The sequence below is a fragment of the Cladosporium halotolerans genome (genome assembly GCF_011745625.1).
Source record: "Cladosporium halotolerans strain TM138-S3 chromosome Unknown Sca5, whole genome shotgun sequence".
Taxonomy (NCBI): Eukaryota; Fungi; Ascomycota; class Dothideomycetes; order Cladosporiales; family Cladosporiaceae; genus Cladosporium; species Cladosporium halotolerans.
The window spans coordinates 357,233-379,380 of NW_027191456.1; the positions used below are offsets into that span (position 1 = coordinate 357,233).

General features: G+C 54.5%; 11 protein-coding genes across 11 annotated transcripts; 8 read left to right on the top strand and 3 right to left on the bottom strand.

Annotated features, from left to right (window-relative positions):
• Nucleotides 1-71: 71 nt before the first annotated feature.
• Nucleotides 72-803, top strand: WHR41_02019 (uncharacterized protein; the record flags this gene model as incomplete). Its single annotated transcript, XM_069370625.1, has 1 exon — nucleotides 72-803. The coding sequence occupies one exon, from the start codon at nucleotides 72-74 to the stop codon at nucleotides 801-803; it is 732 nt and encodes a 243-aa protein (XP_069232301.1).
• Nucleotides 804-1,382: 579 nt separating this feature from the next.
• Nucleotides 1,383-3,254, top strand: WHR41_02020 (uncharacterized protein; the record flags this gene model as incomplete). The annotated part of the gene is made up of 3 exons (XM_069370626.1): nucleotides 1,383-1,797; nucleotides 1,851-2,111; nucleotides 2,165-3,254. 3 exons carry the CDS (start codon nucleotides 1,383-1,385, stop codon nucleotides 3,016-3,018), a joined length of 1,530 nt encoding a protein of 509 aa, XP_069232371.1. The 3' UTR covers nucleotides 3,019-3,254.
• A 252-nt stretch (nucleotides 3,255-3,506) lies between these two features.
• Nucleotides 3,507-5,919, top strand: WHR41_02021 (uncharacterized protein). The gene is made up of 5 exons (XM_069370627.1): nucleotides 3,507-3,935; nucleotides 4,032-4,598; nucleotides 4,711-4,893; nucleotides 4,951-5,122; nucleotides 5,177-5,919. The coding sequence occupies exons 1-5, from the start codon at nucleotides 3,731-3,733 to the stop codon at nucleotides 5,619-5,621; spliced, it is 1,572 nt and encodes a 523-aa protein (XP_069232372.1). The 5' UTR covers nucleotides 3,507-3,730; the 3' UTR covers nucleotides 5,622-5,919.
• A 264-nt stretch (nucleotides 5,920-6,183) lies between these two features.
• WHR41_02022 (uncharacterized protein) lies at nucleotides 6,184-7,122 on the top strand (the record flags this gene model as incomplete). Its single annotated transcript, XM_069370628.1, has 1 exon — nucleotides 6,184-7,122. One exon carries the CDS (start codon nucleotides 6,184-6,186, stop codon nucleotides 7,120-7,122), a length of 939 nt encoding a protein of 312 aa, XP_069232369.1.
• A 314-nt stretch (nucleotides 7,123-7,436) lies between these two features.
• Nucleotides 7,437-9,104, bottom strand: WHR41_02023 (uncharacterized protein; the record flags this gene model as incomplete). The annotated part of the gene is made up of 2 exons (XM_069370629.1): nucleotides 8,874-9,104; nucleotides 7,437-8,809 (listed from the first exon to the last, which is right to left on the bottom strand). The coding sequence occupies exons 1-2, from the start codon at nucleotides 8,986-8,988 to the stop codon at nucleotides 7,437-7,439; spliced, it is 1,488 nt and encodes a 495-aa protein (XP_069232370.1). The 5' UTR covers nucleotides 8,989-9,104.
• Nucleotides 9,105-9,238: 134 nt separating this feature from the next.
• Nucleotides 9,239-11,311, top strand: sec-61 (Protein transport protein SEC61 subunit alpha). The gene is made up of 5 exons (XM_069370630.1): nucleotides 9,239-9,415; nucleotides 9,525-9,686; nucleotides 9,740-10,351; nucleotides 10,405-10,975; nucleotides 11,032-11,311. The coding sequence occupies exons 1-5, from the start codon at nucleotides 9,406-9,408 to the stop codon at nucleotides 11,105-11,107; spliced, it is 1,431 nt and encodes a 476-aa protein (XP_069232367.1). The 5' UTR covers nucleotides 9,239-9,405; the 3' UTR covers nucleotides 11,108-11,311.
• Nucleotides 11,312-11,890: 579 nt separating this feature from the next.
• WHR41_02025 (uncharacterized protein) lies at nucleotides 11,891-12,307 on the top strand (the record flags this gene model as incomplete). Its single annotated transcript, XM_069370631.1, has 1 exon — nucleotides 11,891-12,307. The coding sequence occupies one exon, from the start codon at nucleotides 11,891-11,893 to the stop codon at nucleotides 12,305-12,307; it is 417 nt and encodes a 138-aa protein (XP_069232368.1).
• Nucleotides 12,308-12,723: 416 nt separating this feature from the next.
• On the top strand, nucleotides 12,724-14,438 carry WHR41_02026 (uncharacterized protein; the record flags this gene model as incomplete). The annotated part of the gene is made up of 4 exons (XM_069370632.1): nucleotides 12,724-12,786; nucleotides 12,845-13,260; nucleotides 13,311-13,335; nucleotides 13,389-14,438. 4 exons carry the CDS (start codon nucleotides 12,724-12,726, stop codon nucleotides 14,364-14,366), a joined length of 1,482 nt encoding a protein of 493 aa, XP_069232365.1. The 3' UTR covers nucleotides 14,367-14,438.
• Nucleotides 14,439-14,586: 148 nt separating this feature from the next.
• On the bottom strand, nucleotides 14,587-15,675 carry WHR41_02027 (uncharacterized protein; the record flags this gene model as incomplete). Its single annotated transcript, XM_069370633.1, has 1 exon — nucleotides 14,587-15,675. The coding sequence occupies one exon, from the start codon at nucleotides 15,673-15,675 to the stop codon at nucleotides 14,587-14,589; it is 1,089 nt and encodes a 362-aa protein (XP_069232366.1).
• Nucleotides 15,676-16,012: 337 nt separating this feature from the next.
• Nucleotides 16,013-16,627, top strand: WHR41_02028 (uncharacterized protein; the record flags this gene model as incomplete). Its single annotated transcript, XM_069370634.1, has 1 exon — nucleotides 16,013-16,627. One exon carries the CDS (start codon nucleotides 16,013-16,015, stop codon nucleotides 16,625-16,627), a length of 615 nt encoding a protein of 204 aa, XP_069232373.1.
• A 158-nt stretch (nucleotides 16,628-16,785) lies between these two features.
• WHR41_02029 (uncharacterized protein) lies at nucleotides 16,786-21,493 on the bottom strand. The gene is made up of 3 exons (XM_069370635.1): nucleotides 20,353-21,493; nucleotides 17,545-20,280; nucleotides 16,786-17,491 (listed from the first exon to the last, which is right to left on the bottom strand). Exons 2-3 carry the CDS (start codon nucleotides 17,854-17,856, stop codon nucleotides 16,802-16,804), a joined length of 1,002 nt encoding a protein of 333 aa, XP_069232374.1. The 5' UTR covers nucleotides 17,857-20,280; nucleotides 20,353-21,493; the 3' UTR covers nucleotides 16,786-16,801.
• Nucleotides 21,494-22,148: the final 655 nt, after the last annotated feature.

A 22,148-nucleotide genomic window follows, 5' to 3' on the forward strand; every position in this document is an offset into this window, starting at 1 on the left:
CAACCCGCAAAAAAACAGACTCTTCCAACTCTCTCTCGCGCGCTTCCGCGCCTCTTCTCGCCTACAGCACCATGCCCCCGCAAATCACCACCTCCCCGCTCTCCCGCCCCGACGGCTCCGCAACCTACACCGACGCGCTCTCCACCGTCCTCGCGGCCGTCAACGGGCCCCTCGAAGTCTCGCGCCGCGACGAGCTGCCCTCCGAAGCGACGCTCGAAATCCACGTCCGGCCCGCCGCCGGCGTCGGCGGGCCGCGCGAGCGCTGGCTCGAAGCCGTCCTGCACGCTGTGCTGAGGAGCGTCGTGCTCGTGCACTTGCACCCGCGCGCGCTGGTGCAGGTTTCGTTGCAGGTTGTGCGGGAGCCGGCCGGGGGCGGGGTGGGGTTGGGGAAGGGGAGGGGCGAGGTCGCGGTGTTGCCGGCGTTGGTGAATGCGGCTGTTTTGGCGCTGGTGGGGGGTGGGGTTGGGTTGGAGGGGATGCTGAGTGCGGTTTTGGTTGCGGTTGGGGGGAAGGGGGAGCTTGTTGTTGCGCCGGGAGTGGAGGTTTTGGAGGGGTGTGAGAGTTTGCATGCTGTTGCGTGCGCGGCTGGTGGGGGGTTGGTGATGGATGAGTCGACGGGGAGGTTTGATTTGGGGGTTTGGGGGGAGGTGGTGGAGAGGGCGAGGGAGGCGTGCTTGGCTGCTTTTGCCAGTAAGGGAGAGGATGAGGCGATGGCGAACGGGGATGTTGAGGCGGAGCCGTGGATGCGGCAGGTTCTGGAGGAGAAGGTTAGGGACGCGAACGCCTGGAGGGAAAGCACCTGAAGATCGGATACTACGGGAATGAGGGTCATTGCAATGGATCAAGACAATCGATGAGGACGACGATATTTCAGCGAGCAAGGATGGCGTGTCACGCCAGAGAGGATCGCCTGCCTGGCAGGCTTGCTTGCTTGATTGCTCGATTGCCAGGACGCGAGCGGGCCCACACACTCTTCGCCAACGCTACGAATCTCGCTACCGATCTCGAGCCACCGTTGTGCGCTATTGAGTCTGGAATATGCTTGGTTTGGCGCGCCAATAACACGGCTGTTCCCACTCTAATGCACACTCAGGCCATTGAAAGCCTGTTGTACGGCACGCGATCGATGGGTTGCGACAAGATCAAGTGTGCAGGCCCGGTGACTTCTCATTGGTCACCTGCAGTCATAGCCGTTCTGCTGGCTGTGGTTAAGAAGTGAGGTTGAATTAGCCTCAGGCAAAACCGCCTGGCCTGGCAGGTGCGATATTCAAAGCCAACTTCATCTGTACTTCTACCGTCAATATGCAAACCAGCCCAGACAGCTCCGCAATCTTGATTAACTCAAAACACACTTTGTGGTACTCAACTGACGCTAGTTCAACATGTCAAGCCCTCATAAGAACAGCTCCATCCAGGCATTCTTCTGCCCATCGCCCGCACCTTCTCGCTCATCTCCTACTAAACAGGGCCCAAACTCATCAATTGGCGATGGATTCACCTCGCAAGAAGTTGAAGAGGCACTGAAAAGCACGCCGCCGATGACTTGGCAGCCTGAAGTCGAATATGCTGAATGCGAGATACGCGACCTCTACCCAGGTCCTCGCGCCGTGACATTCATGGGTCGTATCGCCAACATCTTTGACGTCGCAATCGCCCCGAAGACTCCCAGAAGCGCGAAAGGGTGCCTCAAGCTATGCGTGAAGGACGACCACGATGCCATCACTGTACGCCTCTGGTATGCGAACCGCTTCCCGAATGTTCGATTGGGCTCGCTTGTCTCAGTATGGACGAACCATAGTGAGTGACAACTTCCCCATGGTGGTGTAGGCTCAGTTGCTGATGATTCATAGTCTCAAACGGAGAGTCAGGGAACATATCGAGTTCCTCTGCGCCGCTGTTCGCTTCCCTCTTTCCAGAGCGGGACCGCGGGTGTCATCTCATGGTACATGAGAATAGCGACGATGGCACAATGTTCAAGCGCCCATTGAGCTACCGCGAAGGACGTCAAATCCCAAACTTGATGACTTTACAGAACTTCATCGATGGAGGCTACGATGTTATCGGAGCTAGAATTCTGGTTATTGTGAAGAGCATCGGCCAACGGAAAAGAGGTTAGGGCATTCCAACTCACGTTCTGTAGAGTTCAGTACTGATCTGCTTGCAGTCGAGCGCAAAGATGGCAGCTCAACTGAGAACATGAACATCCAGGTGCAAGACGATACAGCAGGTGCTATCCTAGGACTTTGGGGAACTCCATGCCTTTCGCCTGCTGGGACTTTTGCGGACAAGGACAAAGATCCTGCCAATGGATCTACCAAGAGCACGCCACTATGGAAGGCTGGCGAGACCGTACTGTTGCTGAAATCGCCCGCTTGGAAGATCGGGAGAGGGACGTATTTAAGTCTCTCAACGACCACAATTGTCGATGTCGATCCTGAAATGGCGGATGCAGACTGGCTTCGTCGCTGGGCGTCACGGCAAAAAATCAGGGAAGCGATCAACCCTCCTTTCCCTGAAGGTGTTTTCGACCTGCAGGCTTTGATGACCAGCCCTTTGCGGTGTCTCTATACCTTTGCCGATCTGGATGAATTCTCGAGGGCTGCGCCGAATGAAACTTTCCAAGGATACCTCAGCGTTCTCATCATGGAGATCAGACTACTCGAGAACTGGAAGAGAGGCATGCTCATGTGTGGAGAGTGTTGCTCTATGCCAATCTACGCCAACTCTACAACCGGCACATGCAAGGGCTGCGAGAAGAAGGTCGACCTCAGACTCAATCCGAAGATCCTCGGCCAAGTCATCGACGAAACAGCTTGCGTTGGGCCAGGAAAGCTGCTGCTAAGTGTACACGCATGGGTTGACCTGCTCGGCTGCTCTCCTGAACGTTTGCTCGAGCTTGGCTCCGAGGAACTGCGGCACATTGCGGAACAGCTGCTTTTCAGTCGCCTCACGCTTCTGTTTGGTTGGAACAGGGAGGCCGGCGGACGTGTTTGCGTTATGCGTATATCGGCCGGCTGAAAGCTTTTCCTCAGCACTACAGACTGAAGATCGATGGCGTTGGGATGGGACTAGAACTCGCTATCAGGGCTTTTCTGATCCCAGGTGATCGCTGTTTGTAGTTTAGGTCAGGTAGTTGCAAAATACAATTCGAGCAAAGAGGCAAGAATATTGCCTGCACTTTCTGCTAGTGATGAGACCGTGAAACAGGTTTCCAGGTCCTATTCGACAACGTAGCTCGAGATATGGCACTAGCGCTTGTCAAATAGATTCGCTGGGCTCATAACAAGCAAAGCCTTGCCTAAAATACAAGGGCTGCCGGGTCAATCTTTGGACGATTCGTATAGTAATAATCTTCGATCGTCTTCGACCGGTTCTTGCACTTAAGAATTATTGAAGCCTGCGAGCGCCCGCCTCAAGGAGCCGAGCTGTCGCTGAGATAGGCTTAGCGCGAAACACGTTTGTTTACTCGGCCGGGCTTTCTCCACCCTCACTGCCAATCTGCACGCACCACCTTCACGACCGCCGCCAACGAGCATCATTACTACCGACCGCACGCGACCCCACGCGCAATCGCTCGAAATCGACTTCAAAAAAGCGCCTCATCTGGAGCGCATTCCTTGCGCTCACCCTGCACGACTCCGATACCCGCGACGAACGCGCATTACCCCTCTACCGACAACTGCGCCATTGAGCCCGCCACTGCGCGCTGGACTAGGAGCAGGGAAAAGCTATGTCAATGGTCGTTACGCGCTCGCCTCTGACTGCAATTGGAATGAACGGCGTGGGTACGGCGGCTCCGAAGCGAAGGAGCGCGCGTCTGAGCGCGGAGGGCCAGGAGGATGACGAGCGGCCTAGCAAGAAGACAAAAACGGATGGCGCGCAAAATGTAGGGACGGCGAAAGAGAGCGGCGTTGCGAAGAGAACACGTGGAAAAGGTAAGACTGGCGAAACACGCGGGGTGGCTCGGCTAGGATCGAATGAGATGATTTTGCGCCCTGGGCTGAAAGGAGAATGCTGACGCGTGGGTATAGTTTACGACAACAAAGATGGCGATTTCGAATTCACAAAGCGCGCGAAACCCACGAAAAAGGCTGCAGCGCGCGCCTCAAATACGGAGAAGGCTCCTGCCGCCTCGGAGCCGGAGTCGAGCACATCGCAATCCCGATCGCGTAAACCTGGCTCTGCCGTGGAAGAAGATGCTGCGCCAAAGACTGTTCAGAAGAAACCTCGGGGAAAGCTTCCTTCGAGCCCGGAGGAGAATGCCGCACCGAAGACTGCGCGCCGCGCAAAGCGTACGTTTCAAGAAGTGCGATCGCCGTCGCCGCACAAAGCTGCTCATGCAAAATCGCACCAAAATCGAGATCGCTCGCCGAGTCCAGGATTCCGACCTGTCACCGTCAAGAAGAGTCGAACAGCTCAATCAAATGCGCCTGAGGAAGAAGAGAAGACCATGAAGATTGCCTTGCCTTTTGCAGACACACCAATCATCAAACGCAACAAGGAAATGCGCAAGAATAGTGCGGAGTCGAATCGACGGAGCAGCTCTGGGATGAGAGGAAGGCGCGCAAGCAGCTTGATCGATGAGGGAAGAGGAAACGGTGAGTCTGCGTCCATAATGGATCTGAGAGGTAGTGCGTCAACACGAGTGCACCATCAGATCACTCACTTCTCATATCTGTGGGCTGGATGAGCTAACGGAGCCCTCTACAGCAATACCACATCCAGAAGTGCCCACAGCAGAGTTTTACAAGCATATTTCGGCAGATCTTACAGAACCGAGGCGAATGCGATGTCTACTTGGCTGGTGTGGCAGCAGAGCTTTACCACCGAAACCAGATGCACCCAAGCAGAATTCAAAAGAAGCAAACGCTGAGTTTCAAGCGTTACAAGCTGGTAAGCTATAAGATTTCCCCGATCTTACTCTAAGAATTCAAGCTGACGTTGAGACAGCTCGAGTCATACAAGAGGAGCTATCGCAAGATTTGGTCTCAAAAGGCACGTTGAGCGACTGGTTCTCACGAGACGACGAGCCACAGCAACAAGTGGCCTTGCGCAAGAAGCCAAACCCTCGGAATATTGCAAATGCGGCGAAGGCTGAAGAGCTGGAGAAAGAGCTTGAAAGGTACGAAGCGTGAACTGGCGTTTGGATTGTCGCTCAGCAGCTGACATTTTACAGGTTAAAGAAAGAACGACAGGAATGGGACAATCTTGCGAAATCAGCGATTCCAGCGCCGACACCGAAGAAACAACAGCCCAGCTCAGCCACAGAACCGAATACTCAGGGACTCTCGCCTCTCAATTCCGACCTTCTCAGCAGCGCTGATCGCGCCATTTTCGCCCAGCTGAACGATCTCGCATCATCTTCGTCAGGGCCCAATGCTCTTCAGCAACGTCTCCAAACCGTTTCTGCCAATCTGGAATTCTCTATCGATCAATTCGCGCAGGGTGTGCATGCAATGGCGACCACTCGAGAAATGGCTGAACGGGTGGCCGATAGATCCCTCAAGGATGCGACGGACATCCTGGAGGAGCGAAACCGGGAGAAGAAGGAGAAGAGCGGAAGCATCGAACCCATGGGCGCTCTTCGGGGTCTGGCGAAGGTGCTCAACCGCGGGAAGTGAGAGCAGACTTGGGTTGTTTGCTAGTCCGTCTCATTGACATGCAAACCAAGGGCTTTGGTCTCACCATTTGAGCCAGGAACTTGACCATAAGTCATGGACCTCAGTTGTTGACACGGACGGAAGTTGGAAGTGACGATTGCCTTGTCTAGTTATTAAGCGTGATGCGGTACCCCGAAGATACCTTTTGATGACTTTCGATTTACAAGATTGGAGATAGAGTCCTTCGAAGAATACCTACAGTATTTCGTGACCCATGAAAGTGCCGCCTGCTGCTTTCGTTTGGTCCGTCCATTTGACAGTATCGCGCAGTGTCATTCTCTTTAAAGCACCTTTCACATCCTCTGAGTACAGTCGGGATTCTTTTACATAAGTCTTGCGCACATTTACAGGCAACGCGACTCCGAGGTACCACGGGCACAGCGTCAGACTGTCGTGGTGGAAGCAGGGTCTTCTTGGCAGCCGTCATTCGCTGAGTAAGGCGAGTCCTCAAGTTTGCGACCTTCCGACTTGAAGATCGACCTGGAAACAAACATCTTGCGCCACAGCATCAACACAACCTACCATGTCTGCCAGACCTGTTACTCGCTGCCTCTCGAGGGCACTCGCGCGCCCAGCCGTGCCTACATCCACCGCTAGCCGGATATTCGCCGCCACCACCGTACGCTCTGTATCATACGCGCCGGCATCATCATTATCCTCCCGCCACCAGCGACCAACCCTTCCGTTTTCCAGAACACCCATCTTCCGCCAGCCACAAGCAAAGCGAACAATCTTTATCCAGACTGAGGACACACCCAACGCCGATGCCCTCAAGTTCCGCCCGAATCACCAAATCCTGCCCGAGGACTTCCCTTCCTCCTTCCTGGAATATCTCTCACCTCGGTCAACGCTTCTGCCACCTCACCCCTCTCCACTCGCCGCACAGCTTCTGAACATCGACGGCGTGACTAGCATCTTCTACGGCCGCGACTACATCACCGTCACGAAAGACAGCTCCACGCCATGGCCCCACGTCAAGCCCGAGGTCTTCAGCATGATTACCGAGGCTTTGACGAGCGGCCAACCAATTGTCAACACGGTCGCGCAGAAAGCGGGCGAAGAGCATGGACAGGGCGGTCTGGCAGAGGCGGCGACCTACGATCCTGAAGATGAGGAAGTCGTCGGCATGATTGAGGAACTCCTGGAGACGCGCATCCGTCCCGCCATCCAAGAGGACGGCGGTGACATCGAGTTCCGCGGCTTCCACGACGGCCAGGTCATGCTGAAGCTCCGCGGCGCCTGCCGTACCTGCGACTCGAGCACGGTAACGCTCAAGAACGGTATCGAGAGCATGCTGATGCACTACATTGAAGAGGTCAAGGGCGTGCAGCAGGTCATGGACCAGGAGGAAGAGATGGCGATGAAGGAGTTTGAGAAGTTTGAGGAGAAGCTGCGTGCGCAGAAGGGCCCGGATGCGGCGCCTAGCACTGTCGGCAAGGGATCGCTTGACACCGTCGAGTAAAATCCGAAGTGAAAGGAGAGATTGTTGAATGATACCATAGACTCTTTTTGTATTTGTACAAAGTGACGCAGCATCTATTTCGTTTGGTCAAAATGGTGCCGCAACAGAAATCATCTAATTCAAGCGTCAATGCAGTATCTCCTCAGAAGTCTCAGAAACGTGGTCTTTATCAAGTCAAAGCTCCATCTAGGATACCACGATGGAGCAGAATGAACCCAGCGCACAAGAAATGTGGCTAGAACGATGTATTTGGCTTGGACTATACTATTGGTACAAATATGTCTACAGTGGGAGGGAGGTTCTGCACTCCAGCTTTAACGTAGCTCGACACCAAACTTGGAGGCAAGCTCTTGCCGGATCTGCTCGTGGAGAGCATTGGCTTCTTCCGTGGTGAGAGTCTTCTCCAGGCTGCGGTATGTGATGCGGTAGCACAGACTGTGCTTGCCAGTCTTGGGATGGGTGAAGTCGTCGATGAGGGAGACGTCCTCCACACTATCGCCAGCGGCGTTGCGAACAACTTCCATGAGATCGTTCTCATGGAAGGCAGGACGCTCGGAAGTTGATGGCTCGGTCACCTGGCCGCCAGCTGGCGACGGGGCAGACGTGGTTGAAGCCGGAGTGTCGGCGACGACAGGGCCGGTCTTCGGCAGCCAGAAGGCGACATCTCTAGGGGCGGCGGGGTATTTGCTGAAAGGTTGGAAGCGCCGAATGGGCTTTGACTCGTCAAATTGGCCCAGGAAGCGCTGGTCCTTGCTCCAGAAGAGACGGATATCGGGGATACCAAACAGCAGCATGGCAATACGCTCCAGCCCAATACCGAACGCCCAACCGACGCGCGAAGACACTTCAGCCCTGTTCAAGAGAGGCTGGTCGATGACTCCGCAACCCAGAACCTCTAGCCAATCGCCACGCCACCAGACTTCCATCTCCCATGATGGCGACGTGTGAGGGAAGAATGCTTCAACCCAGCGAACCTTGAGAGACTCCTTTTCGCCTTCAGCTCCTTGACCAGCGGCAGCAAGAGCTTTATCAGCTTCCGTGAAAATGGTAACGACCATGTCTTCGAGCGAGCGCTTGAGATGGGCGGCGATGGCTTCCGCCTCTTCAGGGGTGTGGAACTCGGACTGCAACGGGTTGCGCTCGAGGTGGAAGGTGGGGTTGGGGTCCTCGACTACGAGATCGTGCTTGGGCAGCTTTTCGAAATCTTCCTTGATCTTAGCAACCAGGTCCGCACTAGACGCAAAGTCTTTGCGATCCCAGGTCAGGGCACCTTCCATTTGATGGAAAATCGGGTAGTGGCTGCGATCCACGGCATCTCGCCTGTAGACGTCCGCGGAGATTGTGTAGCCATTGCTGGTGTTCGCTTTGAAGACATCTACTTCGTGCGCTGAGGTGTGAGTGCGCAGCAGCGTGTCTTTGTTGATGTAGTATGTATCTGTTCGGCTGCGGCCGGGGTGGTCCTTGGTAAATCCCAGAGAGTCGAAATTTTGGTTGACTGTCACCACTCCTGGCAGGTGGTTGTGGTTCTGAAATCCAGGGAATCGAGATTCGATCAATGACCTAGTGATGGAAATTGGGTGGTCTTTTTGAGCATGAAGGCTGCGGCCGAATTGGTCCAAGATAGACGAAGGGACGTTTGTCCAAGAGTCAGACGGGTATTGCTTTCCTCCGATTGTAAGGCTGCGTTCTATGTTTCTGACCGTGAGTTCAATGTAATTCAAAGCGATGTCAGTGGAAAGCCTGCAACTCACCAGCAGTAGCGTAGCTCCGGCAGGGAGGAGAGTTGACGGCAGAACGAAGAGAAATCCTCCAAGCAAAGGTCGCAGCGCCTCTCATAGAGACATTCGAGCAACTGAGCCGCACCATGACTGTCTCCACACTCCCCCGCGGTATATTTTGGGTATTCGGTGTGGCGAAGGCGGCGCCCTTGACCTTTCTCAAACCGCGATTGGAGCCAGACGCATTGGCGCTGCTTCATTCATACAGCGACTTCTGTCCGCCGTGAAGAGCCTCTACTTCTGGCCAAGCAGCGCTCCCGCGGCTCGCCCTCTCCACAGCCAAGCGCCCCTTCTAGGGCGAGCGATGCAGCTCTACGAACAGCTGTCTTGTGCCCGCCAAATTCCCCAGGCCGACGCCGCTGCTCTTAATCACCACGACACGCCCCCCTTCTCTTCTTGCCTCTGCACACGCGACCACGAGAGCAGATCCTCTGCTCACTTCTTCCCTTTCTACCAACAGCCGGAGCGACAGGAGCGCACCGTCGCGCCCTGAAATACCGCAGTCATGAGTGGCCGTACGTTTCCTCCTACATCGCATCCAATGCCTCCCACGGCGCGACAAGATAGTCAATGGGTGGGCTGAACGCTTCGACCCATTCGGCCACTAACACAACCTTCGCGCAGTCCGTTTCCTCGACTTGGTGAAGCCTTTCACCCCTCTCATCCCCGAAGTTCAGGTCCCCGAAACCAAGGTCCCTTTCCAGCAACGCATAGTATGGACTGCCGTGACTCTGGTCATTTTCCTGGTCATGAGCCAGATGCCTCTTTACGGCATCGTCTCTTCAGGTTAGCCAACATATTGAAAAGGAGGCATGGGACGTGAATTGATCAGTGGACAGACACCTCCGACCCTCTCTACTGGCTCAGAATGATGATGGCCAGTAACCGCGGTACACTTATGGAGTTGGGTATTACTCCTATTATCTCGTCGGGCATGGTCTTCCAGCTTCTGGCGGGCACTCACCTTATCGACGTGAACCTCGACCTGAAGTCTGACCGCGAGCTCTACCAGACCGCGCAGAAGCTCCTTGCCATCATCCTGTCTTTCGGCCAGGCTTGCGTCTACGTCTTGACCGGCCTTTACGGCCCGCCTGCGGACCTCGGTGCTGGCATCTGTGTCCTCCTTGTTGTCCAGCTCCTGACCGCCGCCCTGATTGTCATTCTCCTCGATGAGCTCCTCCAGAAGGGCTACGGTCTCGGCAGTGGTATCTCTCTTTTCATCGCGACCAACATTTGCGAGTCGATCGTCTGGCGCGCGTTCTCCCCGACCACTGTCAACACTGGCCGTGGCCCTGAGTTCGAGGGTGCGATCGTTGCTCTTGTCCACCTCCTCATCACCTGGCCCGACAAGCAGCTTGCTCTGCGCGAGGCCTTCTACAGGCAGAACCTGCCCAACGTCATGAACCTCATCTCGACCATTATTGTCTTCTCGGTCGTTATCTACCTCCAGGGTACGTATCTGAATCACTGCTACAACGCTATGATTGTCTAACATTGGCTCCAGGCTTCCGCGTCGAGATCCCCGTGAAGTCCTCTCGCCAGCGTGGCATGCGCGGCTCCTACCCCGTCCGCCTCTTCTACACCTCCAACATGCCCATCATGCTCCAGTCCGCCCTCTCTTCCAACGTTTTCCTGCTCAGCCAGATGCTCTACAACAAGCTTCCCGACAACCTTCTCGTCAAGATGCTCGGTGTCTGGGAGGCCCGCGAGGGTAGTGCTCAGGTTCTCCCGGCCAGCGGTCTCGTTTACTACATGAGCCCCCCGCTCAACCTGACCGACGCTCTCCTCGACCCCGTCCACACCGCTGTCTTCACCGCCTACATGCTGGTTGCTTGCGCCGCTTTCTCCAAGACCTGGATCGAGGTTTCCGGCTCCAGCCCTCGTGATGTCGCCAAGCAGCTCAAGGAGCAGGGTATGGTTATGGCTGGTCACCGTGATGAGAGCATGTACCGTGAGCTCAAGCGTATCATCCCGACCGCCGCTGCTTTCGGCGGTGCTTGCATCGGTGCTCTTTCCATTGTCAGCGATCTCATGGGCGCTCTCGGCAGCGGTACTGGTATCCTTATGGCCGTCACGTAAGTCAAAGTAACATCATTTGAATCTCAGATGCTTAAGCTAACATTTACATTAGCATTATCTACGGTTACTTCGAGATCGCCGCCAAGGAGGGAGACATGGCCGGCCTCAAGGGCATGATGACCGCCTAAGGAATCAGATGGATTCCAATAGATTTTGAGGAGGGTTCGTTTCGTTGTGCTGTACAAATATCAAAAAGCAAAAAGCCGATCTACTTGTCGACGATAAGAGTGCTTGAGACCGGACTGGCGATATTTGCGTTCGGGGAGACCGTTGTATCTTTGCAGATAGGATGACTCTGAAATGTCAATCGCCGTTCGGCGCATAAACTTCCAGGTTTCTACGACAATTGGAGACTTTTCATTTCATGTTTCACGAAAATTGCTCGCAAGTGGAAGGCGCGTTGCGTCCATTCATGAAGTGAGTGCCTTGTTTGAGCTCATTGTAACTACAACAGGAAGCGTCACTGCCGTTTGCGTGTTGACATCTAGCTCATGTGGTCTCATGTCACCAGAAAGGCTATGCCAACCGCAAGGGAACAAATCGGAATTTGAAAATATGTAATGACCGAGCCTGAATAAACACATGGTAAGGGACCGCAAAATCCTGTAACGATCTGTGCAACACGTGCTCCGATAAACATTCGAATAATTTTATCATGCGCTTGGCTGAGCAACGTTGTGAGGCTGAAGCAAGCTTCGACTTCGCTCGCACAAGCATTACTTCACACGCTGTCACGCGATACATGTCACATTGCCTTCTCAGTCCAACACTACATCACACAAAGCCCTCCGCCATCTTTGAAGCTTTTGTCGCCTTCCCAAGGGCCGGCAAGCCTTGATCATCCATGATTGGCAGCGATTGCACATCGTCTGGTCTCTCCGCTGCACATATCACGCCTGCGATCAACAAACATGCCTTCAGTCTCTATTTCGACGGCGCATTCTACGCAAGACAAACAGGAAAGTCCGTTGCCTAATGTTTTGCAAACGCCGTCAGGACTTGCCATGCTTGAGATCCAAGGCACCCTCAATTCATCATTGCAGGCAGAACAAGGCCAAAATCTCCCAATCGGAAAGCTGGACTTCCCGCTCTACAACCCCAGCGATCCGGCTAGCAACACGGCATGGCAGAAACGTGTCCACCTATACATCGGCAAGCATCAGCGACTCACAGGAGAGGTGAAAAAGCTGCCCCAACCCGTCGCTCTTCTCCGCAAAGCCCATGCGCAGGACGTGGATGACCAGGCCTTGGAGGTCGCCGAGATCATCCACTACAAGGTGATCTTCACCCACCGCCCTGAGCCTGTGGGAACCACCACAACCGAATAGCTCTACGCAATCTAGCGAGCAGCTCAAGACGCTGGCGCTGGCATTCGGGATCTCAAAGGAAAGCTGACTACCCGATCCACTGCAACAGCGCACGTTCAACTAAAGCAGCGCGCGCTCGGCCTGTTCAGTCATCGGGGAGAAGCTACCGTAGGCCAAGCAATGGTATCTTGCGACGGACTTGCAACCTATCCAAGCGACACCGCGCTATTCGAGCCGGGGCTCCTGTTCGCCTCCGTCTCAAATTTCGGCTAATGCATGCCGTTTGCCCCTCATCAGCAATAGTTGCAACAGAAAGTTCTTGGCGCGAACATCGCAACTCCTTGAGCAGGTGATGTTTGTATTTCCAGAGGAAGCCGAATTCAGGGACTCGTCATCGTCACTTCCCAACACATCCAGCACCTCGAAAGCCAGCGAAAATGGATTCAGCAACCCCGGAATCAAGCAAGCCATGGAGTCTCATCGGCACTGCATTGGCATTGGTATGGAGCATCAAGGATATCTCTTGTGGAGACAAATAGATAGTCTGACAAAATCCAGCTTGCATTATATCTGATTGGGGATGTCATCTACTCGCTTTACTTCCACCCGCTTCGCCACATTCCTGGTCCCAAGATCAATGCCATCACTAGGATACCGTCAATCTATCACATGCTGCGCGGAACAACCAAAGAGAATGTGACTCGGCTGCACGACAAGTATGGTGAAGTAGTGAGGGTTTCCCCGAATGATCTTTCCTTCATTTCAGGTGAGACTGCATGGCAAGACATCTATGGTTTCAGAACCGGTCAGCACAAAGGGCAGCAGAACATGGCGAAAGATCCCGTGTGGTATCCAAAGGCTGCAAATGGCGCTCCTTCCATCTTGCTCGGCAATGATGAGGTTCACTCACGCGGCAGAAGGATCCTGTCACACGCCTTCAGTGAGAAAGCTCTGGCCGAGCACTTCAACGATTCGTCGACATGCTCGTTGACGGCTTGAGAGATACGGTAGCATCGACAAACAGTCCGCAGAACATTGCGGATTGGTACGTACGTCAATACCACTTCTTCTAAAACTACTGGCCTCATGCTTACACGTACAGAACTGGACAACATTCGACATAATCTCGGATCTGTTGTTTGGTGAACCTTTCGGCTGTCTCCAGTCTCGAGCCACGCACAAATATGTCGGTCTCGTCTTTAAAATGCTCGAAAGCTTTCCGCTCATATTTACCATATCCCACTACCCATGGTTCAAATATGTCGGCGCTCTTCTCGGACTCATTGACACCGGCATCTTGCGACAGCGTATGGAATACGCGAGTTGGATTTACGCACGAGCCGAGAAACGAGCTCAGACAGAAACCAATCGCCCTGACTTCTACTCCCACATTCTAGCCCATAATGGAACGAAAGAAGGCAGAGACGGTAAGGTCTTGGCTATGTCTCAAGACGAGATCAACTCCAACTGCCTGCTTTTCATAACTGCAGGCAGCGAAACGACCGCCACCCTTCTCAGCGGCGCCACCTATCTCCTGCTGAAAAACCCAATGGTCCACGCGACGCTCAAGCAAGAAGTCCGGTCCGCTTTCCCGACCTACGACTCCATCACCATCGAGGCCGTAGGAAGGCTCCCCTACCTTCTCGCAGTCCTTTCCGAGTCCCTCCGCTACTTCCCTCCCGTTCCCACCGGCTTCCCACGACAAACGCCCCCCTCCGGCGCAACCATCAGCGGCCACTTCATCCCCGCCAAAACATCCGTCTACGTCTCCTCCTACCCAACAGGCCACTCATCGCGCAACTTCAAGGACCCAGAGAAGTTCGCGCCCGAGCGCTGGCTGGGTGACGCCGAATACGCAGACGACAAGCGCAGCGCGCTGCAACCTTTCAGTTTCGGCCCTCGGAACTGCCTTGGAAAGAATCTGGCTTACGCGGAAATGCGTCTGATACTCGCGAAGATTATCTGGTCGTTCGACATGGAGCTCGATGCGGCGTCGGAGAATTGGATGCGAGAGTGCAAGGTGTTCACGCTGTGGCAGAAACCTGCTCTTGCTGTGCAAGTGAGGCAGGTCGTGCGTTAAAAGTTGTCCGTATAGTAGATTAGCTCTCAGATAGAGGTAGCAAGATAATCCATGTTGTTGTAGAGCCGGAGATCGTTTTCATACCGCGAAAGTGTTTGTGGCGATCTGGCAATCAAATATCGCAACCATCAATAGCCTGATATATTTTCAGAGGAAATAACATGGTTTCCCGCATACGTCCGCTGACAGATCGATTGACGGTAAACCACAACCCCGACTATTACTCAGTTTGCGGCGATCGTCGCCTGAACAAATGGATTTGATAACGCATGTTTTCCAGTTCCAAAGCGTATTCCAGTCCTTCCGGAAGTCTGAACCACTGTGACTCGTTTGTGAGGACCTTCTCCCACAGCGCGGTTTCGGGCTGGCGGCCGAGAAGCGTGTGGTCGAGCAGCCACTGCATCGGATACTTCTTCTCTGCACCGTTGATTGCAACAGTCGAGTAGCTCCCGGGGCTGTCGACTACAAGGAGATAAGCCCCTTCGCGCATGTTTGTCGTCAGACTCTTGAGGAGACGCTGCGTCTTCGGCACAGAGGTCGAGTACAGCTCGTTGAGAGTGAACATGATAGTCACCAAGTCGATTGAACCAGCTTGGGCTGCAACTGTTTCCTCATTCCATTCGAGAACGTCTGCTTGATCGCATGTAGCTTGGAAGTGCTCTTTGCTGACCATCGGAACGTTGGCTTCACGCAATGCGGCGGATGCGTATTTTGATAGGACAGGCATTGAAGTGGCGGCTTCACACAGCTTATCGGAGATAGGCTGCCATGCAGCGATGTCAACGAGTTTCACGTCAAGAGAGGCCTGTTCGGGCTCAGAGTCTCTCGCATCGGCTGTGAAATTGTGCCACCCAGCGATACTCACGAGCTCAGCTCCCGCGCCGCCGCCGACAGAGAGAACCTTGAGAGGTTGACCTGATACAGTCCCTTTTCGCAAATCGGTCAAGAATCCGTCAATGTCCTCAAAGACCTGCAGATACCCAAGAGCTCGCGCAGCGCTCCATCGCAACGCGTAAGCCCTGAGGTAAGCCTCGCTGCTGAACGCTCGATGGAAGTCTCTGTTGTACAGGTGGCCCTTGACTTCTTGGACGGCAGCGACATCCTCTGGACCCGTCCAAAGAGCATCACGGAAGATGTTCAAGCATTTCTGTTGCAGAGCTCGGGAGATTTTGCTAGATCTTTGTTGCGGCGGCCGGTCCTCAGCCTTGCTGGGTGCTTTGCCAGCGTTCGACTTCGCAGATTTGGCGGACTTTGCGTTTTGCTTGGCTGCCTTGTTCTGCAAGGATCTTGCACGGTCGTTGTTCATCATGTTCGGATGGATCTGACGGCTATTCAGTACCGTGCAGCCGCCGGGGCTCGCTGCAAAAGATCCAAATTTCGGTGAAGTCCACTCCGACGCTGCCGAATGCGGAGACAGCTGTGGAGGAGGGGTCTGCGATTGCGGATGCTCCAGAGTTGTGAGCCATCATTCAGATCTGACTGGGTTCATAGGAAAGACCTCGGCTGGTGGCATTTTCTTGCGATATATAGCTCGGTGGAGTATACCTCATCTCTCAATTGATTATTCTCTCACATTCCGTCCGCTGCAGAGTGCAATACCCTCATCCGATCGACCAGACTATCCACACCCAAAGGACCCCACAACCATGCGTCTCCCCTACATCCCCGACGACCCCAAGATGGAGACGGAAGAAGACGCCGCGGTCGTGCAACGCGTCAAAGACCGCCGCGGCGGCAAGCTGATCGCCCTGGACAAGACCCTGCTGCACGCGCCCCCTGTCGCGAACGGCTGGAACGGCTTCCTGGGCGCCATTCGCACACAGACCTCCCTGCCCGACAGCATCCGCGAGCTGGCCATCTGCCGAGTGGCTGTGCTCAACAAAGCGTGGTACGAGTGGGATTCGCACAGGCCTATACTGGAGAAGTCCGGCGTGTTGAGCGCCGAGGCGATCGAGCACTTGAAGGAGCGGCCGCGGGCCAACGAGGAGGTCGCGAGGAGACAAGAGGCGAAGACCATGGGAGGGAACCTGTTTGATGAGAAGCACTCGGCTGTGTTGGAGTATACCGATGCGATGACGATCGGATGTATTGTGCCCGAGCCTGTGTTCGAGCGGCTCAGGAGCTTTTTCACAGAGAGAGAGGTCGTTGAGATCACGAGCACGGTAGCGGCGTACAACTGTGTTAGTAGGTTCTTGGTAGCTCTTGATGTAGGTGAGATGGCGGAGAAGTACGGCGTAGACATGAGTGGGAAGGCTGCTTGATGCATGTAATCTCGTCAACGATTGAGTGTCGATAAAGCAGCTTATAAATCATTGATTCTGTCAGAGATTATAGAACGCCATCCAGAAAAAGGGAGGCCACCGGTATGTCCGTCAACGCCATCGCTTGCAAAAAGACCAAAAGACAACTAGATGCAAAAAAACAGACCCCTTCCATTAGTACCGTACCGTCACGGTATTGCCGTTCATGGTCAAAATACCAGTGTAAGATGCCCTTCCATTCCCGAAGTCGCCGTGCCAGATTACATGATCGCCATTGATCGCAACATCGAGACCTCCTGGAGCCATAAGTCCGTCTCGACCAGTGGCCAGTAGCTGACCTCGTCTGGTATATGGTCCCTTGATGGAGTCCGCAGTAGCGTATTCCACCCGATACTTGTCTGACGTGTAGCACTGTGGCGAAAAAAAGAGCACATATTTTCCGTTCAGTTTCGTCAAAGAAGGTGCTTCGACGTAGGGGCCGTCAGATGGGCCATTAGTCAGGATTTGCACCGGGTTTCCGATCTTTGTGAAGCCGTCTTGCGCAACTTGTTGGAGCAGAATGGGGGTCGGGACAATGGGTGCAACGGTGTTGCCGCATTCACCGCCGTGACCAATGGCATTCCCGTCGATTTTGTAGGTGATCCAGCGTGTACCGTCTTTGGGGTCAAAGTATCCGGCAGGGTCGATTGCACCTCCTTGAGCTAACGGGCAGATGAAGGGCTGGGTGCTGGCGTCCACGTACGGCCCAGTGACGGTTCTGCTCTTGGCATAGCTGAGGCAGTGGAATCTCGTGTTCGATTTCAGGGCGGCAGTGTAATACATTATGAATGATCCGTCATTCAGCTGAACGGGGTCTGGCGCCCACTACATCGAAGTCAGTATGCCGAATGAACGATCATTATCTGATCAAAACTTACGACTCGGGGATTTCCCATGTCGACCCAGCTGGGGAGTCTTGGAAGCGCATCGTCCCCGGGTGTGAATTGCCAGTTTTTCCAATCTGGTGTGAACGCCTTTTGGATGTAGACCGTCTTGCCGTTGAAGGGAGAGTTTGTACTGAATGCGTACCAGCCCTGCCCTGTTCGTATAACTCCAGGATCGGGGAAGTTCTGTCCACCTAGGATTGGGTTGAGAGTCGCTCGTGATTGGAGTCCATGTTGCACAGGTAGTGCCAGAGCACTCGTGCAAATTGCGCTGAGAGTGCAGAGATTAAGCAATAAGCGGGCCATCGGTGGGAAAGGACTAGTTGATGCGTGCAAAGGATGTAAAGAGAGTAGCGGAATAGCTTCCAATATTAACAAGAGGTTGACCGCGATGCAAATGATATAAATGCCTGAACGTGAACGACGATAGAGCTGAGAAACGAGAGATACTTCCCTTCCACGTGAGCCATCCGTGGCTTATATTATCGACGACGCCACTCATGCTTGTGCCGTGGTATGCTAGAGTTCTGCCCCCCTTCGTATTGGCGAGGCCGATACGCCGAGAATAGGATTATAGCGCATGCTAAGCCGAATATGGACCGGATCTGGAACTCCGGGCTCTTTCGGCAGAGTCGAGATCTTTTGCAGACACGACTTTTGATATTTTTTGCTCATGTCAATGGAGAGGTTTCACTGTAGACGTTGCGAAATGATGTCCAAGACATAGCAGGACCCATTGTCAAGGGGCGAGCGTTAGATCAGCGCGTTGGTCAGGGGACAGGGGTTGTACGCTGGAGGCTGGTCGGCGACACAAGGCTCGGCTCAGGCGCGGGCCGTTCCTGAGACCCTGGATCATGATCTTGACGCGACTTCCACTTCGAGTGGCCGCAAGCGCGTAACGATCTTCATGGTTGATCGTCTTTAACACCGGCCCTGGAGTCGATGGCAAGGAAGCTGCTCTCAGAGTTCTTGAGATTGCCTCGTCTGACCACCCTCTCGGTGAACGCTTCGCCAGCGGGCAACTTGCAGTATCCGCGCCTCTAGGAACATCTTGACTCGTACCACCCGCCTACTCTCTGTGGTCGGAGGGTCGAACGTAATGGTGGCTGATGATGCATGTTTGCCCTCCATGATGTCGTGGCGTGCTGTCAGCTGGACCCCGCCGCCAATACCATGCCCGGCAAAGCTTCAACATGATTTAATCGGCAGCTCCACGTACTGGGAAGCACTGCATTACCACCGCAGAATATAATCATGATTGTGAGCTCTAAGGCTTCTGGACTCGAATAGCCTTCAAGCGTATAAGCTAGAAGGGAAAGCACTCTGGGTCCGACGGTCGCTTTCCACTTTGCATTACCGCCATTACAACCTCAAGACCAATTGTTTTCGCAGGCGGTGAAGAGCCACAAAGAGCATGACCAGGTGTACCAAACTCCTCTCATCACTTTCTGCCAGTGCTGCTCACTTTGACCAGCTGATTCGCCGAATGCAACGCTGTTCGAGCCGTCATAGTTCATCATGTCGGCGTGACTCCGTCACGAAACTAAGCTTCTCAGGAAACCTGATCCATGGTACATGTCGATATGTCAGAGCTCCTGCAGATTTGGGAGCGCTCACATTTGCCTCACCGACATAATCCGGTGTATGCGGACTCGCATCCTAGAGAAAGCGAACAGCGGAAAGCGGAAGCAATGACACAACATCCTGGCAGTCCGGGATCTCGAGTGCTTGTGCTCCTGCTGCAGACGAAATCGTCGTCGTAAGTGCCGCCTCACACCGCTATCTTTTGGCAGGTAGCGAGCATTTCGCCGGATAAAGACGAGTGCATGGGGCCAGTCTTGCGCTGTCCCTTCTTGCGAACGGCCTGGAGCGCGCACAAACGGCTGAAATCCACGAGCATGTTTTGCGCACTCTCTTGCTCTTCTCTCGTTTTCTTGAACGGCGGAAAAGCGTATGTGTAGTTGTCTTTCACGATCAATGACGTCTCACTCACGGGACGAGTCTCCATTCAGCCTTGTTTGATTAGGCCAGGTTTAATTCACGCCATGAGAGCAATGCATGCTCCTGTCTTGAGCTGGTTCTGCTTTCTGGGGTACCCCGTTGCTCGCAAACTCGGCTGTTGGTAATGGCTTCTGTGCTCAGCTGTGCAGCTAATGACCATTTGCGACGCCCAGTGCTTTGTCGAGGTTCAAGGTGCCTTCGATACTTTTTCTTCTTGCGTGCAAGCACAAGCGTTAGCATGATTTACAGCTTTTCAGCCTTGACCTGGATCGCAAGCTCTTTCGGCGACCCTTGTCTTTGACGACAGCAGGCTCCGACTGGAAGCGATGGAGAAAAGCCCAAGGCCTCCGCCCGTCGGGCCCTTTGTATTTTCGGTCTCATGCTCAACCGCTAGAAGTCCAGAAGTCGCCAGGGCAGTATGCTGCTCTGCCGAAGATCTCGAACAAGCAAGATCCAGCCAGACGTTGCTCTTGGAAATGGACAGCCCATGGAGAAGACGAGCGAGGTCTGCACAGCTCCAAGTTGCCATCAAAACAAATCCCGGACGTCAACTCCGAAGATCAGCGGAAAGCGTTGAGCTCCTTTTCGGTTTTGGCCTTGCGCTTGCTGTTTTCAGAGCTTCGGCGATCGACTGATGTCTTCATGGTTCCTTCCACCACGTGGCGGTCGAGGCGTCTCATCGAAGGTTTCGGAGAAATGAGAACACACTTCGGCCATGATACTGTCCGGCTTGTCAATGGAAAGTGTGTTAGTTGCGCACGGTTGAGAGAGTAAGTGCACGGGTAGGGAAAGCGCACGCACGGGCAAGGAAAGCGCAAGGACCGGATGTTGGCAGGGTTAAATCCAAACTCGACGTGATGGCCTCGACCAGCGCCATGACATGACTTCGCGGGAAGTGGCTTCGATGGCTGACTGGTTCGTACAACTCGATCAGACCATCGCATAACTACTAGCCCTTATCACACGCATTCTTGATTCAGAAGACCACGGCTTGAGCAGAAACAACAGCTATCCATTCCGGTGAAACTGAGAGGAGGATGCTGGTGACTCCAACCGAAACTCGAGACTCGTAACTCGTGTCGTATCGATAAGCGGTGACACTGACCCATCCGCAGAATTGGGCATCCCAAGGATCGACACAAGATTGACTTGCCGAGCACTGATACGGCAATCTGCAGGGAAAGAGGTATTTCGCGGTTAATGAAGATGCCGATGTCCGCATGCCGTGTACGCGGCCAATCATGCTTATCCTAGACATCCCCACTTTCCGACGGGTAGTCGGAAGATTCCTTGGTGACTTGGAATCTGTCAAGAGGCAGGCCGTTTGGCTTTTATCCCCGAGAAGGGAAACCCCACGTCATGCTTAATGGCACTACACCTCCTATGCCTAAAGCTCTCTAGCGACAAATCTCCGCATCCAATAGCGCCATGCTTATCGACGAGGGTCGTCGCGCTCTGAAAAGCCCGACGCTGAGAAGATGTAGCAAGCATTCTCACACCGAACGATGCAGGCATCGCGCGTGAGATTGGGAGAGAGTCGGAAGATACATGCACGGTGCTCACCGACGACCTATATATATCGGCCGTGTCCACCTTCCAACCGACGGTCGGAGAAGGCCTTGAAGCCTTTCTGATGTAATACGCCACGTGAGCGGATGTCTCAACGTGCCGATTACCCATGCCGTCGCCGAGTCGCTGCATGCTATTGCAGATGTTGCACCAAGCGGAATTAAGGAAGCGCCGTGATCCGTGGAGCAATCGCCCTCGTTCCCGGGACATGGGGAGCCGTAAGATACCAGCGGAGCGAGTCTCTGGGCACCGAGGGCTCGGTACCCGTGCCGCAGGCTTTGATGGCGTGCCGATCAGGCTACGCTGCGATGCAAGAAGGGCGTCCAGAGGGCCTGCGTGCAGTCAGCGATGGCGAAGCGCGCCTAAAATAGTTGGCAGCCGAGGCGGCGCATTAGCCCGCGCGCTAGCCGTGAGACAGGCCCCCGCGTGCCCCGCTTGCTGCCCGCCCTCCAAGCCTCTCGCACGTCTGGGGCCTATTGCTCCGCGCGAGACTTTGCGCCACTGCCTTGCCCCGGCCACCAACATCGTCGCTTCGTGTACCGTACATCTCCATACCCGGCAGAACCGGCAGCTGCCCGCGAGGAACACGAATGCGTGCTGTGAACGGCAGACTCGACACTTCTGGGCAGTGCAATACGACATCATGTTCTGCGCGCGTATCGCCGAGCGAACGGGGCTCACGCCGTGATGCCTCTGGCGTGCATGCGTGCTGCGTGCTGCGTGCTGCAACAACATGTAGTCAGCTGTGTTGGTGCGGTGTGGGCAAGGTTCTGGTCGAGAGGCGCAGGCTTAGTGGGCTGATGAGGATCACCCGCTACCGCTTTGGCACCCAAGGGCTCGCGATCTCGCGCCTTAGCCTCGTCTTGTCACGCCCCGATTGGCACCTCTGCCCAGGCTGACGTCGGGGCCTTCCCTCTTGTCCAACCAGTGGCAGGTGCCTTGCATGTCGAGCGCGTTCTATTGGAAAGCTGGCGATCGCACAACACTGTATCGGGTCCCCTCTTCTCAGCACTAGGGATGTCCATTTT